At 41.1% G+C, this 18,526-nt stretch overlaps 1 protein-coding gene across 1 annotated transcript in view; it reads left to right on the top strand.

Annotated features, from left to right (window-relative positions):
• Positions 1 to 2,603: 2,603 nt before the first annotated feature.
• The window catches only part of LOC139368239 (acyl-CoA synthetase long chain family member 5), a 35,161-nt gene continuing 19,238 nt past the window's right edge, over positions 2,604 to 18,526 (top strand). Inside the window, exons 1-10 of the mRNA XM_071106932.1 lie at positions 2,604 to 2,802; positions 8,595 to 8,758; positions 8,975 to 9,083; positions 9,262 to 9,326; positions 13,514 to 13,615; positions 14,294 to 14,393; positions 16,479 to 16,657; positions 17,544 to 17,576; positions 17,753 to 17,804; positions 17,934 to 18,007. Of these exons, the coding sequence (XP_070963033.1) occupies positions 8,603 to 8,758; positions 8,975 to 9,083; positions 9,262 to 9,326; positions 13,514 to 13,615; positions 14,294 to 14,393; positions 16,479 to 16,657; positions 17,544 to 17,576; positions 17,753 to 17,804; positions 17,934 to 18,007 (870 nt within the window). The 5' untranslated portion in view covers positions 2,604 to 2,802; positions 8,595 to 8,602. The remainder of the gene's footprint in view (positions 2,803 to 8,594; positions 8,759 to 8,974; positions 9,084 to 9,261; positions 9,327 to 13,513; positions 13,616 to 14,293; positions 14,394 to 16,478; positions 16,658 to 17,543; positions 17,577 to 17,752; positions 17,805 to 17,933; positions 18,008 to 18,526) is intronic.

Below are 18,526 nucleotides of genomic sequence, written 5' to 3'. Positions count from 1 at the left end.
TTAAAAGCTGAAATGTCTTGAGTCAATAAGTATTCAACCCCTTTGTTATGGCAAGCCTAAATAAGTTCAGGAGTAAGAAAGTCCTTAACAAATCACATAACAAGTGTTAAATTTGATTTTTGACTGACAACCCCATCTCTCTACCCTACACATACAATTATCTGTAAGGACCCTCAATCGAGTAATGCATTTCTAAAATAGATTCAACTACAAAGACCAGGGAGGTTTTTCAACGCCTCGCAAAGAAGGGCACTGATTGGTAGATGTGTAAAAAAAATAAAAAATAATCCCTTTGAGCATGGTTAAGTTCTTAATTAGGCTTTGGATGGTGTATCAGTACACCCAGTCACTACAAAGATACAGGCGTCCTTCCTAACTCAGTAACCGAAGAAGAAGGAAGCTGCTTAGGGATTTCACCATGAGCACAATTGTGATTTTAAAACAGTTACAGGGTTTAGTGGTTGTGATATGAGAGAACTGAGGATGGATCAACAACATTGTAGTTATGTCCAGAATAAAAATATTCAAAAACATGCATCCTGTTTGCAACTAGGCACTTATTAAGTAATACTGTAAAAAATGTGGCAAAGAAATTAACTTCTTGTCCTGAATACAAAACGTTATGTTCTGGGCAAATCCAACGCAACACATCACTGAGTACCACTCTTCATATTTTCAATCATGGTGGTGGCTGTATCATGTTATGAGTATGCTTGTCATCTTCAAGGACTAAAAATAAACAGAAAACAGCTAAGAACAGGCAAAATCCTAGAGGAAAACCTGGTTCAGTCTTCTTTCCAACATACACTGGGATACGAATTCATCTTTCAGCAGGACAATAACCTAAAACACAAGGGTAAATCTACACTAGAGTTGCTTACCAAGGCGACATTGAATGTTCCTGAGTGGCCTGGTTAAAGTTCTGACTTAAATCGGCTTGAAAATGGATGCCAAGACTTGAAAATGGCTTTCTAGCTATGATCAACAACCAACTTGCCAGAGCTTGAAGCCATTTTTTAAAGAATAATGGCCAAAATTGTACAATCCAGGTGTGCAAAGCTATTAGAGATTTACCCCTTTGGCAGCTGTGTAGATCGTTGACCAAAAATTACAATTAAATACATTTTAATCCCACTTTGTAACACAACAAAATGTGGAAAAAGTCAAGGGGTGTGAATACTTTTTGATGGCATTGTATATGTGAACATATTGTCTTGGATCTTCTGATAAGCTAGCATTACAAAACAATGCTACCATAACCTCAGTCATTCTAGTGTCCTTCTGGAGAAACCCTGATCCACCTAGCATAGCTAGCTATGCATTGATAGCATCATTGCTGTCTGGCTAGCATAAATAATTAAATCAAAAGAGGTAGCCTGGGTGTGTGTATTGAATGCTTACACCATGTGGTAAACCCCCAGAATTTGGCCAAATACAAAAGATTGTCATACTAAATCACATGATTGTTGTTAGTTTATCATGAAATTAAATTTTACAGTAGTTTGACCTTTGAGGTCAAAAATGCAACACACATAGACAGTGCAGTATCGTGTCAAAATAAGCTCAATCGCAACAGATTATCAAGTATTTTTCAAGTGAATAACACATGTACATGATCTTGCTTCCCCAGTCGATAAGGACACGTGTTGCCTATACAGAGTATTAAGTAAGGTATGGATTTTGGGGTTATTTGAGATATTGGTATGGAAAGGTTAGGTGAGGAGGAGATTATAAGAACTTGGCTAGAAGCCTGTGCAACCTTTAACCTAGTGACCAATCCAGTAAGTTATCTGTTATTGGAAAGCATATTTTATACATTATGTCGACATATTGTATAACATGTATTAGCAATGGTACCAAAAATTGAATGAGAAGGAGAGGAGCCAGATGATAAGATCTTGGCTAGAAGCTGCACCTAGATGACAACCTTTCACCCAATGACCAATTCAAATCAAATCAAATCCATTTTTATTTGTCACATGCGCCGAATACAACAGGTATTAGACCTTACAGTGAAATGCTTACTAACAAGCCCTTAACCAACAATGCAGTTTTAAGAAAATAGAGTTGAGAAAATATTAACTAAAGTAAAAAAAAAAAAAAAATAACAATAATGAGGCTATGTACAGGGGGTACCAGTACCGAGTCAATGTGCGGGGGTACAGGTTAGTCAAGGTAATTTGTACACGTAGGTAAGAGTAAAGTGACTATGCATAGATAATAAATAGCGAGTAGCAGCAGTGTAAAAACAAAGGGGGTGGTGTCAATGCAAATAGTCCAGGTGGTCATTTGATTAATTGTTCAACAGTCTTATGGTTTGGGGTTTGAAGCTGTTAAGGAGCCTTTGGGACCTAGACTTGGCACTCCGGTACCGCTTTCTGTGCGGTGGTAGAGAGAACAGTCTTTGACTTGGGTGACTGGAGTCTTTGACAATTTTTTGAGCCTTCCTCTGACATCGCCTAGTATATAGGTCCTGGATAGTAGGAAGCTTGGCCCCTGTGATGTATTGGGCCGTACGCACTACCCTCTGTAGCGCCTTACGTAGATGTCTTTGCTCATTTTCAGTTATCAGTTTGAAAGATAGTGGCCAAGGTTCAAAGGTCACTTGCTTTCAGCTCAGTTTTATTGGAGCTTTGGTTATGACTTCCTCACTCGCCCGAGTGTCAGCAAGCAGACCAGTGGACTAGGCTTGGTCCCAGACACACACATAAACACACACCTGTCATCAGTGAGTGGAGCCCCCAAAGAGCAGACGGTGAAATTGTAAAGGACGGCAGAGAAAGATACCTGGGAGAAAGACAGGTAGGGTGGCAGTGCTTCATGTCATGTTTTGTGTGCTTGTTAGGTGTAGGGGATAGACTGTTGACATTGGTCAAACAAGCATGTCGTTAACATTTTATTTGCATAACCCCTCTCAGATGATCTAAAGATGTTCGACTAAGTATTGATATGCTGTCAGTATGATGATTTCAACTGCAACATGCTTCAACTAAGTTTAAAGAAAACATGTTAGCAGAGTTAGCCTAGCTAAATGGTTTTAGACTGTTTGAGTATACATATATGTAGTCCTGACTATGGTTTTGCACAGTTAAAACTGTTAAAAACTGGGTGTACTTTATTGGCTAGTGATGTTGATGGGCTAATCGAGTCTTTGTATTTGCCCCTTTATTTGCATAAACGGCATGTCAGATGGATAGTATTAACCACAATGCACCATTTTGACCATGGTCAGATTAAGAAAAACTGTGATATCAAGTGATGCATTATGCAATCGTAGTATGCGTAAAAGGACCAAATAGAGAGAGAGAGAATAGATGGAAATAGAGTCAAACAAAAATGGCATGCTATGTGAAAACATAGAAAATCCACGTATCATCAGGTAACAGAATCTGAGAAAGCATTTTAGATGCGTTTGGCAGATCATGAATATACATTTGAAGGTCCAAAAATCGATCCCTGTGGTACACCCTCTACATTTGATCTCAAGAGGGGGAGTATACTCCTGGAGATATGGTCAATGGTATTATCAACAGTATCAAAATCTTATCAAAATCAAAATCTTTATGCGTCCAGTGGGTCCGACCTCCCAAGTGCCTTTGAAGTTCTGACTTTGGACTGTAGATGACCATAAAGTCTTATCAATGTCTTTCACTGTTCCCTATGCAGGCGTTTCAGAGGGCCAATCTGTTAGCATAAATCGATAAATTCTTCCTTCGTTTCTCCTCTTACTGAAATACAGTCAGTGTTGAATACACACACAAGCGTGCACACAAACACACCCACACACTAGGTCAAAGACAAATATTGGCATTGAGAATTGTTAGAGGCAAGCATTGAATTGAAGGAGATGGCGGAAATGGGTAAACCTAGGTAAACAGCATTCTACAATGTACCAAGTAGACCACTACATTGAGAATTACTCTAACAGTACATGTATATGGGGCAAAAGTCATTGCAGATAACACTACAGTAATACACACTGACTTTGACCCCATTTAATGGTAACACATACACATGCAGATCCAGTCAAAAGTGTGGACACATCTACTCATTCATGGGTTTTTCTTTATTTGTACTATTTTCTACATTGTATAATTATAGTGAAGACATCAAAACAATGAAATAACACATATGGAATCCTGTAGTAACCAGAAAAGTTTTAAACAAATCAAAATACATTTTATATTTGAGATTCTTCATAGTAGCCACCCTTTGCCTTGATGACAGCTTTGTCCACTCTTGTCATTCTCTCAACCAGCTTCATGAGGTAGTCACCTGGAATGCATTTCAATTAACAGGTGTGCCTTGTTTAATTTATTTCCTTCTTAATTTAAAACCTCTTAAAGCTAGGGGGCAGAATTTTCACATTTGGATAAATAGCGTGCCCAATTTCAACTTTCTGCTACTCATGCCAAGAATATAAGATATGCATATTATTCATAGATTTGGATAGAAAACACTCTGAAGTTTCTAAAACTGTTTGAATCATGTCTGTGAGTATAACAGAACATATGTAGCAGGCAAAACCCAGAGGACTAACTGTTCAGATTCCCCCCCCCCCCCCCCCTTGCCATTGGATATTTAATAGGAACCAATTTTCAGTTCCTATCGCTTCCACACGATGTTGCCAGTCTTTGGAATATGGTTGAGGTTATTCCTTTGTTCTATGAAGAAGTAGGCCAACTCGGAACTGGGGACACTTTTGTGAGTTGCGCAAGATGTGAAAAGCAGAGCTGGTTTCTTTTCGTTCATGTATTGAATACAGATTGCCCCATCTACAATTTGATCGATTATTAACGTTTAAAAATACCGAACGTTGTATTACAAAAGTAGTTTTAAATATTTTGGCAAAGTTTATAGGCAACTTTTGAAATATTTTGTAGTGACGTTGTGTTTTTGTAAGCTGTTTTTTTCTGGATCAAACGCGCTTTATAAATGGACATTTTTGATATATATGGACGGAATTAATCGTACAAAAGGACCAATTGTGATGTTTATGGGACATATTGGAGTGCCAACAAAAGAAGCTCGTCAAAGGTAATGCATATTTTATATTTTATTTCAGCGTTTTGTGTAGCGCCTGCTACGCTAGCTCCTTTGTTTACTGCTGGTGCAGATGGGTGCAGGCTATCAGATAATAGCTTCTTATGCTTTCACCGAAAAGCATTTTTAAAATCTGACATGATGGCCGGATTCACAACGAGTGTAGCTTTAATTGAGTATCTTACATGTGTGATTTAATGAAAGTTTGAATTTTATAGCATTTTATTTGAATCTGGCGATCTGCATTTCCCCTGGCAATTGGCCAGTTGAGACGCTAGCGTCTCCCCTATCCATAAGAGGTTTTTAAGGCATTTGAGCCAATCAGTTGTGTTGTGACAAGGTAGGGGTGGTATACAGAAGATAGCCCTATTTGGTTCAAGTCCATATTATGTCAAGAACAGCTCAAATAATCAAAAAGAAACAACAGTCCATTATTACTTTAAGACATGAAGGTCAGTCAATGCTGAAATTTCAAGAACTTTTTACGTTTCTTCAAGTGCAATCGGAAAAACCATCAAGCACTATGATGAAACTGGCTCTCATGACGACCACCACAGGAAAGGAAGACCCAGTTACCTCTGCTGCAGAAGATATGTTTATTAGAGTTACCAGCCTCAGAAATTGCATCCAAAATAAGTGCTTCACAGAGTTCAAGTAACAGACACAACTCAACATCAACTGTTCAGAGGAGACTGTGTGAATCAGGCCTTCATGGTTGAATTGCTGCAAAGAAACCACTACTAAAGGACACCAATAATAAGAAGAGACTTGCTTGGGCCAAGAAGCATGGGCAATGGACATTAGACTGGTGGAAATCTGTCCTTTGGTCTGATGAGTCCAAATTTGATATTTTTGATGTCTTTGTGAGACACAGAGTAGGTGAACAGATGATCTCCGCATGTGTGGTTCCCACCATGAAGCATGGAGGAGGAGCTGTGATGGTGCTTTGCTGGTGGCACTGTCTGTGATTTATTTAGAATTCAAGGCATACTTAACCAGCATGGCTACCACAGCATTCTGCAGCGATATGCCATCCAATCTGGTTTGAGTTTAGTGGGATTATCATTTGTTTTTCAACAGGACAATGACCTAACACATCTCCAGGCTGTGTAAGGGCTATTTGACCAAGAAGGAGAGTGATGGAGTTCTGCATCAGATGACCTGGACTCCACAATCACCCGACCTCAACCCAATTGAGATGGTTTGGGATGAGTTGGACCGCAGAGTGAAGGAAAAGCAGCCAACAAGTGCTCAGCATATGTGGGAACTAATCATTCCAGGTGAAGCTGGTTGACAGAATGGCATGAGTGTGCAAAACTATCATTAAGGCAAAGGGTGGCTACTTTGAATAATCTCAAATATAAAATACATTTTGATATGTTTAACACTTTTTTGGTTACTACGTGAGTCCATATGTGTTATTTCATAGTTTTGATGTCTTCACTATTATTCCACAATGTAGAAAATAGTCAAAATAAAGAAACTCTTGAATGAGTAGGTGTGTCCAAACTTTTGACTGGTACTGAACATCATACATTATGTAATACATGTACATATACCCTGCACAAAATAAATGTGTCATATTCCAATGAAATCACTACATATCTCAGCTAGACAATACAATGTGTACATTTGAGTCATTTAGCAGACAGGAGCTATTAGGGTTAAGTGCCTTCGCTTTTTGTATGTGTTTGTATGTGTATTTATTAAGTATCTGTCACAATCTGACCTTAGAAATCCTTGTTTATTCTCTATATTTTCGTTAGGTCAGGGTGTGACTAGGGTGGGTACTCTAGTTTTGTATATCTATGTTTTCTTTTTCCTTGTTGGCCTAGTATGATTCCCAATCAGAGGCAGCTGTCTATCGTTGTCTCTGATTGGGAATCATACTTAGGCAGCCCTTTTTCCCACCTTCAGTTGTGGGATCTTGTCTTTGTTTGGTTGCATGTATTTTTGCAAGACAAAGCTTTTCGTTTGTTGTATTGTTTTTTTTTTTGTTGCTGGTTCACATTTCAATAAAATATGATGAACTCAAATCACGCTGCGCCTTGGTCTACCCTTAACGACGAACGTTACAGAAGATCCCACCACCAACGGACCAAGCAGCGTGGTCAGGAGGACTGGACCTGGGAGGAAATCTTGGAGGGAGCAGGACTCTGGACAAGGGCCGGGGAGTATCGCCGCCCGAAGGAGGAGATAGAGACAGCGAAAGCGTAACGGCGACGATACGAGGAGTAAGCTCAACGAAGCAAGCACGAGAGGCAGCCCCGTGTGACTGGTCAGGCACTGTATTATGCGGTGATGCGCACGGTGTCTCCAGTGAGCATTCACAGGCCGGTGCACTCTGTGCCAGCGCCCCGCATTTTCCGGGCGGAAGTGGGCATCCAGCCAGGATGGGTTGTGTCAGCTCTACGCTTGAGACCTCCAGTGCGCCTCCACGTCCCAGTGCCTGCTCCACGCACCAGGCTTCCAGTGCATCTCCCCAGTCCGGTGAGATCTGTTCCGGATCCACGTACCAGGTCTCCAGTATGTCTCCCCAGCCTGGTAAGCCCTGTGGCAGCTCCGCGCACCAGGCTTCCAGTACGTCTCCTCAGTCCGGAGAGACCTGTTCCGGCTCCACGTATGAAGCCTCCAGTGATGATCCATGGCTCGGAGCCTCCAGTGATGATCCATGGCCCGGAACCTCCAGTGATGATCCATGGCACGAAGCCTCCAGTGATGATCCATGGCCCGGAGCCTGTAGTAGTGATCCATGGCACGAAGCCTCCAGTGATAATCCAGGGCACGGAGCCTCCAGTGATAATCCAGGGCACGGAGCCTCCGGCAACGGTCCCTAGTCCGGTTCCTCCTCCGACGATCTGCGGTCCGGAGTCTCCGTCGACGATCCACAGTCCGGTTCCACGGAAGCGGAGGGAACAGCGTGCGGAGCGGGGGCTACGTCCCGAACCAGAGCCGCCACCGAGGATAGATGCCCACCCTCCCCTATAGTCAGGCCTGAGTCCGCACATTTGGGGGGGGGGGGGGGGGGGGTACTGTCACGCCCTGCCCTTAGAGAGCCGTTTTATTTCTCTATTTGGTTAAGTCAGGGTGTGATTTGGGTGGGCATTCTATGTTTTCTATTTCTTTGTGTTTGGCCGAGTGTGGTTCCCAATCAGAGGCAGCTGTCTATCGTTGTCTCTGATTGGGAATCATACTTAGGCAGCCTTTTTCCCACCTATGTTGTGGGTAATTATTTATTTTCTGTGTGTGTTTGTGTGCGTTGCGTCAAGTTCAGTTTCTGTTTACCTGTTTTTATGTGAAGGTTTCACGTCATTAAAGATGTGGAATTACATACACGCTGCGCCTTGGCTCATCTATGACGGGGAGTTTGAAGACAGTGAACGTGACAGTATCCCCATTTATTTGGACACATTGATTCGATTCGAAACCACAATATTTCAGTTAGTGGCCCGACGCTCTTAACCGCTAGGCTACCTACCGCCAATATAAGTGTATACAAGTTATAGTGTTAATATTGTGTATTGGTAACAGCACTTCCTTTCTCTCGTCAGATTTGAACATGGACTTCCTCCTCAACTTCCTGTTTAGCCCTCTGCCCACCTCGGCCATCGTCTCCCTGTTTGCCTTGATGGGGGCTGCCCTGGTCTACCTCAACACCAGGCCTAAACCCCTCACTATGCCTGCAGACCTCAACTGCCAGACCGTAGGAGTCAAGGTAAGGACACTCTCCGGCTGAATTCTAAATTGACCCCTAGCCTCTACCTACACCCTAGGCACTCCTGTATCTGAGAGGATTGGATCACATGGTTGAGGGTCAATTCCATTTAAATTCAGTCAAATCAGGAAGTCATAAACAGATTCCAATTGCAATTTTCCTCATTGCTTTTCAATGTGTCTTCCCTTATATGTCATTGCTCTCCCTCATGTCCAGGATGGAGCGAGGAAAAGTGCCCTGCAGGAAGATGACAACCTGATGTCGTATTTTCATGACGACGCCAGAACACTGTACGAAGTTTTCCAGAGGGGACTACAAGTCTCAGGTCACCACCATATCTCCTTCTGTCACATATATCTTGTGTCTGCACTAAGAATAAGAGAGAGGTTTTTGGAATCAACATTAGAATACATAGTAGTATTCATGTCTGACTGAGCGTAGCAAGGTCAGTGAGATTGTGTGGTTATCATAATGAGGAGATCAAATCCATGTCTCCTTTACAGGTAATGGACCCTGTCTAGGCTACAGGAAACCAGGGCAACCGTACCAGTGGCTGAAATACAAACAGGTATGACACTATCACTGATATTACTTACATAGGCCAGCGTTTCTCTGGGTCTGAATTCAGAAAATATTTTGTATACAACATTTTGGAAAAAATATTGAAAATGGCTTTTCTAAGTGGTTCATGCTTTTACATTAATTTGTGTTTGTATGTGTATTTATTTGGTATCCCAATGTGTTAGGTCCTATCCTAACACATTAAGGCACTTACATCACACAAAAAACCTTACATCATATAACATTATTACGCCACTACATATCTACAATACAACATTTATAATACCACCATACAACAATATTACAATGTACACTACCGTTCAAAAGTTTGGGGTCACTTAGAAACTTCCTTGTTTTTTAAAGAAAAGCCATTTTTTTGGTCCATTAAAATAACAACAAATTGATCAGAAATACAGTGTAGACATTGTTAATGTTGTAAATGACTATTGTAGTTGGAAACGGCAGATTTGTTATGGAATATCTACATAGGTGTACAGAGGCCCATTATCAGCAACCATCACTCCTGTGTTCCAATAGCACGTTGTGTAAGCTAATCAAAGTTTATGATTTTAAAAGGCTAGTTGATCATTAGAAAACCCTTTTGCAATTATGTTAGCACAGCACTATTGTGCTGATTAAAGCAGCAATTAAACTGGCCTTTAGACTAGTTGAGTATCTGGAGCATCAGCATTTGTGGGTTATATTACAGGCTCAAAATGGCTAGAAATAAAGCACTTTCTTCTAAAACTCGTCAGTCTATTCTTGTTCTGAGAAATTAAGGCTATTCCATGTGAGAAATTGCCAAGAAACTGAAGATCTGGTACAATGCTGTGTACTACTCCCTTCACAGAACAGTGCATACTGGCTCTAACCAGAATAGAAAGAGGAGTGGGAGGCCCACCAGCGCACAACTGAGCAAGAAGACAAGTACATTAGAGTGTCTAGTTTGAGAAACAGATGCCTCACAAGTCCTCAACTGGTGGCCCCAAACTTTGTAGAGAGCGTGTGCTAGCGTGTTTGCGTATGCGTGTGAACCTGTGTGTGTCTCTTCAGTCTGCTTTGTTCCATGAAGTGTAGATGTATGTTTTTTTAAACCTGATTTTACTGCATGCATGAGTTACTTGATGTGGAATAGAGTTATATGTAGTCATGGTTCTGTGTTGTACTGTGCGTTTCCCGACTTCTTTGTTTCCTTCCAGGCCTGAGGGCACACACTTTCCTGTAGGCTTAGATTGAAGAGATAGGAGTGGCAATATAGTCCGCTATCATTCTCAGTACTTTTCCATCCAAGTTGTGAGACCCAGGTGGCTTGTCATTGTTGATAGACAACAATATAATTTCTTCACCTCTTCCACACTCACTTTACAGAATTAAAAACTACAGTGCTTGTCTTTCATAATTCGGTCAATTATGAATGGATGTATAGGTTCAGAGTTTGTTATTGGCAAGTCATGCCTAAATTTGCAAATCTTGTCAATGAAAAAAATCATTAAAGTAGTTGCCAATGTCATTGGGTTTTGTGATGAATGAACCATCTGATTCAATAAAGGATGGAGCTGAGGTTGCCTTTCTTGGCCAAAATGTAATTTAAGGTGCTACAAAACGTTTTTACAATCATTCTTTATATAATCAATCTTTGTTTCTTCTTTTTGCTTAGTTTAGTCACATGATTTTTCAATTTACAGCATGTTCAACGATCAGCTGTGCAGCCAGACTGATTTGCCATTCATTTTGCCTCATCCCACTCAACTTCAAAAATTTGTAATTCCTCATCGATCCACCCGGGATTTAACAGTTTTTACAGTAATTTTCTTAATGGGTACACGCTTATTAGTAACTGGAATAAGCAATTTCATAAATGTGTTAAGTGCAGCATCTTCAACAAAGGAATCAGTACAAAACCTCTTGTATGATCTCTTATACAGTGGGGGAAAAAAGTATTTAGTCACCTACAAACAAGCAAGAATTCTGGCTCTCACAGACCTTCTTTAAGAGGCTCCTCTGTCCTCCACTCGTTACCTGTATTAATGGCACCTGTTTGAACTTGTTATCAGTATAAAAGACACCTGTCCACAACCTCAAACAGTCACACTCCAAACTCCACTATGGCCAAGACCAAAGAGCTGTCAAAGGACACCAGAAACAAAATTGTAGACCTGCACCAGGCTGGGAAGACTAAATCTGCAATAGCTAAGCAGCTTGGTTTGAAGAAATCAACTGTGGGAGCAATTATTAGGAAATGGAAGACATACAAGACCACTGATAATCTCCCTCGATCTGGGGCTCCACGCAAGATCTCACCCCGTGGGGTCAAAATTATCACAAGAACGGTGATCCCAGAAAAAATCCCAGAACCACACTGGGGGACCTAGTTAATGACCTGCAGAGAGCTGGGATCAAAGTAACAAAGCCTACCATCAGTAACACACTACGCCGCCAGGGACTCAAATCCTGCAGTTCCAGACGTGTCCCCCTGCTTAAGCCAGTACATGTCCAGGCCCATCTGAAGTTTGCTAGAGAGCATTTGGATGATCCAGAAGAAGATTGGGAGAATGTCATATGGTCAGATGAAACCAAAATATAACTTTTTGGTAAAAACTCAACTTGTCGTGTTTGGAGGACAAAGAATGCTGAGTTGCATCCAAAGAACACCATACCTACTGTGAAGCATGAGGGTGGAAACATCATGCTTTGGGGCTGTTTTTCTGCAAAGGGACCAGGACGACTGATCCGTGTAAAGGAAAGAATGAATGGGGCCATGCATCGTGAGATTTTGAGTGAAAACCTCCTTCAGCATGACAATGATCCCCAACACACTGCCCGGGCAACGAAGGAGTGGCTTCGTAAGAAGCATTTCAAGGTCCTGGAGTGGCCTAGCCAGTCTCCAGATCTCAACCCCATAGAAAATCTTTGGAGGGAGTTGAAAGTCCGTGTTGCCCAGCAACAGCCCCAAAACATCACTGCTCTAGAGGATATCTGCATGGAGGAATGGGCCAAAATACCAGCAACAGTGTGTGAAAACCTCGTGAAGACTTACAGAAAACGTTTGACCTCTGTCATTGCTAACAAAGGGTATATAACAAAGTATTGAGAGAAACATTTGTTATTGACCAAATACTTATTTTCCACCATAATTTGCAAATAAATTCATTGAAAATCTGACAATGTGATTTTCTGGATTTTTTTTCTAATTTTGTCTGTCATAGTTGAAGTGTACCTATGATGAAAATTACAGGCCTCTCTCATCTTTTTAAGTGGGAGAACTTGCACAATTGGTGGCTGACTAAATACTTTTTTGCCTCACTGTACACTATATTAGGCCCATCCTTTGGACATTTTTTCTATTTCATTTTTATTGTAGCCTAGATATGGCTACAATATTATGATCACAACATCTAAAGGATGTGGATACTGCTGTAGAGCACATTTTTGCAGCATTGGTAAAGATGTGATTAATATATGTGGATGATTTCATTACTGTGCTGTTTGTAAATACCCTGGTAGATTGATGAATAACCTGAACCAGGTTGGAGGCACTGGTTACAGTTTGAAGCTGTCTTGAGTAGACAGCTTGATGAAAGCCAGTCAATATTTGTCACCCAGAAAGTACACGTCTCTGTTGATATCACATACATTTTCAAGCATTTCACACATATTATCCAAATACTGACTGTTAGCACTTGGTGGTCTATAGCAACTTCCCACAAGTATAGGCTTTAGGTGAACCAATCTGTAGCCATATTACTTCAACAGCATTTGACATTAAATCCTCTCTCAGCTTTCCAGGAATATGACTGAATATAAACAGCAACACCTCCCCCATTGGCATCCCTGTCTCAACTGTTGATGTTATAACCATATATTGCTACCACTGTATCATCAAAATAATTATCCAACTGAATTTCAGAGAGAGCCAGTATATGAATGCATTCTGTTTCTAGCAAGTTATCGTTTTCATTAACCTTGTTTTTTAGGCTACATATGTTAATGTTAATAATACATACGTTCATTTGTAGCGCTTATCTGGGTTATTGCTTTATCAGAGGTAGTCATGACAGTGACTTGTCCGTAATTAGAACTTTTGATGGACAGACGGATGCGTAGTGCATTCTTCGTGCATTTGATCAAGCTCTGTGTGTAAAGACACCGTAACATCCTTGACTTTGACCTTTAATGTAATGCCTTCCACCGCAGGTGTCCAATCGGGCTGAGCACCTTGGGTCAGGGCTGATCCACAGGGGCCTGAAGCCGACCCCTGATACCTTCATTGGTATCTTTGCTCAGAACAGACCAGAGGTGAGACATTTTTTGTAGGTTGAGTATATTTCATCTCTCACTGTCATATTGATGCATACAGAAGTTGCAGTTATTGAACTGTTTGAAAAATCTGAAATAGGCAAGACAATGCCTCCCTGGTGGTGCAGTTGTTAAGGGCGCTGTATTGCAGTGCCAGCTGTGCCACCAGAGACTCTGGGTTCGCGCCCAGCCTCTGTCGTAACCGGCCGCGACCGGGAGGTCCGTGGGGCAACGCACAATTGGCCTAGCATTGTCTGGGTTAGGGAGGGGTTGGCCGGTAGGGATATCCTTGTCTCATCCCGCACCAGCAACTCCTGTGGCGGGCCGGGCGCAGTGCGCGCTAACCAACATTGCCAGGTGCACGGTGTTTTCCTCCGACACAGGCCGGCTGGCTTCCGGGTTGGATGGCGCTGTGTTAAGAAGCAGGTTGGGTTGTGTATCGGAGGACGCATGACTTTCAACCTTCCCGAGCCCGTACGTGAGTTGTAGCGATGAGACAAGATAGTAGCTACTAAAACAATTGGATACCACGAAATTGGGGAGAAAACGGGGTAACATTTTATTTTTAAACAACAAAAAAAGAAATGGGCAAGACATGAGCTGTGCACATGAGTGTTGATCCATTGAACATTGATCCTTTACGGCTTATTATTGCTCCCTGCTTGTTCTTTGGTCCAGTGGATTATCAGTGAGCTGGCCTGCTACACCTATTCCATGGTGGCGGTGCCCCTGTACGACACCCTGGGACATGAGGCACTGGAGTTCATTATTAAGAAAGGTAATTGGGCCTTCTCCACCATGTACTGCACTTCATTAACAGTGTTAATGAGGACAGGTTTAGGCCTGTCATTCCCTAGGGGTTCCACAAGGCTTGTTCCCAAGTCCACTATATTTTACCTTGACTAATCTTCTTCTTATTTTTCCTCTCTCACTTGTTAACTCCACCTCCTCCCCTCTATGCCACTGCTAGTATAGTGCAAGCCTTCATAAACCCTTTATAACTCTCACATAGACGCTTTAGAAATCATTTATAAACAAATGTAATGCTATAAAGAATGTGGCAAAAGGGTTGTGCCACATTTGGCAAAATCAAGATCCATGGACCTGTTGCAACCCAGTATGAATACATACATGCAGGCATGTATACAAATTAAGAAAAAAGAAAAAAGCTGAAATGTCTTGATTCAATAAGTATTCAACCCCTTCATTGTGGCAAGTCTAAATAAGTAAAAATATGCTACACAAGTCACATAAGTTTCATGGACTCCCTCTGTGGGCAATAATAGTGTTTAACATGATTTGTGAATGACTACCTCCTCTTTATGCCCCACACATACAATTATCTGCAGGGTCCCTCAGTCGAGCACTGAATTTCTAACACAGATTCAACCACAAAGATTTGTGAATGACTACCTCCTCGTTATGCCCCACACATACAATTATCTGCAAGGTCCCTCAGTCGAGCACTGAATTTCTAACACAGATTCAACCACAAAGACCAGGGAGGTTTTCCCAAATCCTCACAAAGAACGACACCTATTGGTAGATGGGTAAAAATGAAATAAAAAGCAGACATTAAATATCAAATCAAATTGTATTTGTCACATGCGCCGAATACGACAGGTGTAGTAGACCTTACAGTTAAATGCTTACTGTCATGTACGGCCTTTAGGTCACCAGGCTGCTCATTATGGAGCACACCTGTCACCATCGTTACACGCACCTGCGCGTCATCAGACTCACCTGAACTCCATCACCTCCCTGACTACCTTTCCTATATATGTCACTCCCTTTGGTTCCTCCCCCAGGCATTATTGTTTCTGTTCCAGTGTCATGTCTGTGCATTGCTCGTGTTTGGTATTATGTTACGTTTATTTATTAAAACACTCACTCCCTGAACTTGCTTCCTGACTCTCAGCACACATGTTACACTTACTTACAAGCCCTTAACCAACAATGCAATTCTAAGAAAAATAAGTGTTAAAGTATTTACTAAAATAAACTGAAGTAAAAACTTTTTTTTTTTTTTTTTTTAAATAGAAAATAACAAATAATTAAGGAGCAACAATAAAATAACAGTAACGAAGCTATATACAGGGGGTACCGGTACAGAGTCAATCTGCGGGGACACAGGTTAGTCACTGTAATTGAGGTAATATGCACATGTAGGTAGAGGTAAATTGACCATGCATGGATAATAAACAGAGAGTAGCAGCAGCGGGGTGGACAATGCAAAAAGTCCAGGTAGCCATTTGATTAGCTGTTCAGGAATCTTATGGCTTGAGGGTAGAAGCTGTTAAGAAGCCTTTTGGACCTAAACTTTGTCCTGAATACAAAATGTTTTGGGCAAATCCAATACAAATCTCTCCATATTTTCAAGAATAGTGGTGGCTGCATCATGGTATGGGTATGCTTGACATTGGCAAAAACTGGGGAGTTTTTCAGGATGAAACTAAATGGGATTTAGCTAAGCACAGGCAAAATCCTAGAGGAAAACTTGCTTCAGACTGCTTTACACCAGATACTGGGAGAGGAATTCACCTTTGAGTAGGACAATAACCTATAATGCAAGGCCACATCTACACTGGAGTTGCTACCAACAGTGTTTCTAACAACAGTATATTAACCCAGGGGATGAATATACTAATCAAGCTATATTAGTGTTTTATTTTTATTATAATTTTTGACATTAGATAGTGTTTTGTATATGTCAATGACAAAAAAATTATCATTTAATTAATTTCAATCCCACTTTGTAATGCAACAAAATGTATAAACATCCAAGGGGGCTGAATACTTATGATACCCACTGTACATACATGTTCCAGCTGCCACATTTTCAACTGATTGTTTGTGATTTCAGCGGACATCTCCACAGTGCTGTGTGACAAACAGAACAAAGCCGAGACACTGCTGGAAAACTGTGAGAAGGGAGAGACGCCTGAGCTCAAAACCATTATCCTCATGGATGCCTTTGACACCGAGCTGACCGCACGGGGCGCAAAGTGTGGGGTGGACATTCTGTCCCTGAAGGAAGTGGAGGTACTGCACTGTATGACAGTATATAGGGATGTATAAGAAAATAAACATTTACACACATTGGCATTGAGCAGGTGCTGGGGAACAAAATATTTGTCAAGTAAAGAAAGAAAGATTGCACACTTTAATCTATGCTTCGAAGCTTTTCGACCCTTGGGGTCTTCATCAGGTGCCTCCAACCACGGCTCTGGCTCTGACAGTGACTGAGGCTTCAAACTCAGAACTGACTTTTTTCCTACAGAGTTTTTATTATTATTATTTTTTGTTTCTCCCGAGGGGTTCCTCAAGGGTCTATGATAAGTCCAGCTGTATTTTACCCATGCTCAGAGAACAAATTGACCTTAATCATAGATAGGAGTTGGGAATGTAAAGCTGATCCTAACAACCATTTGGGGGATAATACTGCAGGACTTACATTGCCAACTTAAGCTGTCTTATCTCTAATCCTGTATTTTCTTAATGAGGTCCCAACTGTAATGGGTCAAGAAAGTTATAGTGGTAATCGCTACTCTCTAGGGCAGTGTTTCGCAAATCCCTCCTCACGTCCTTCTACTCAGTTCCTCTTATTTGACCTATTCCAGTTAAAGCACACCTCAACTAATGAAGTGCATGGTTATTAGTTGACGAGTTGAATCAAGTGTGCTTGTACTGAAATTCCATAGTCTTATACCAGTGCAATGCAAGACAATGCTGAAATGCATACAATTTGTGGAACTGTCTGGGAGTACTCAAGAAGAGGTTTGGTAAACAATGCTAAAGGGTAGTTAAGCAAGTATTAGTCCCTAGTATTTCAGTGGCCATGCCCAATGTAGAGCAAATGCTGTCCTCTTTTCAAACATTGCCGAAAAACTGTTTTAGATAAATCAATTGAATCCTAAATATTTTCTAGGCTCTGGGGAAGGACCATCTACACAAGCCAGTTGTAAGTCAAATTCATACAATATGTTACTTGTATATTTTTTATCCAGTCTAAAAAAAAAATCTTTGAAATATTTAGCTGTATTTAAGCCACCTGCTTTTGATTTCAAAATAGTTATTTTCTGCCAACATTGTATGTAGAAATACTACAATAAATGTGTGTTTTTGCTTCCCCTACAGCCACCAAAGCCAGAGGACCTCAGCATCATATGTTTTACCAGTGGAACTACAGGTTGACCATACTGTACTTTAGTGTGTGTGTGTGTGTGTGTGTGTGTGTGTGTGTGTGTGTGTGTGTGTCTCTCTCTCTCTCTCTTGTATATCATGTGAACACCCTCCAAATATTAGTTATTGGTTTCAGGTGACCCTAAGGGAGCCATGCTGACTCATGAAAATGTGGTCTCAGATGCAGCAGGTGTAATTAAAACCTTTGAGGTATGCATACTCCATCAGGAACTGACATATAAACACTGCCTAGGTCCAGGTTTTACCCTGTAGGAATGTTATCTTACCCATAGAATAACATCTAGAATCCCAAAAAGTAATTCAATAACATATACAGTGAGCTCCAAAAGTATTGGGACTGTGACACATGTTGTTGTTATTTTGGCCCTGTACATCAGCACTGGATTTGAAATGATACAATGTCTATGAGTTTAAAGTGCAGACTGTCAGCTTTAATTTGAGGTTATTTTCATCCATATTGAGTGAACAGTTTAGAAATAACAGCACTTTTTGCACAAAAGTTTTATTCCCCCCCAAAAGAAATGCTTACAACCCCTGTTATTGTCATGGTGAGAGGTTAGCATCTCTTTGATATTTGTGTGTCTGTAACTTTCTCACTCAAAACAAGGTTGATTATTAAAATCAGATCTAGCAATAATATCAAGGGGCTACAAATCCAGGGCTTAAAAACAAAGCTGTCATTGTACGCTGATGATTCATGTTTTCTTT

Source organism: Oncorhynchus clarkii, chromosome 16 (genome assembly GCF_045791955.1).
Source record: "Oncorhynchus clarkii lewisi isolate Uvic-CL-2024 chromosome 16, UVic_Ocla_1.0, whole genome shotgun sequence".
NCBI lineage: Eukaryota > Metazoa > Chordata > Actinopteri > Salmoniformes > Salmonidae > Oncorhynchus > Oncorhynchus clarkii.
The sequence above is the reverse complement of the archived record's forward strand: the minus strand, read 5'-3'. Positions and strand labels throughout refer to the sequence as shown.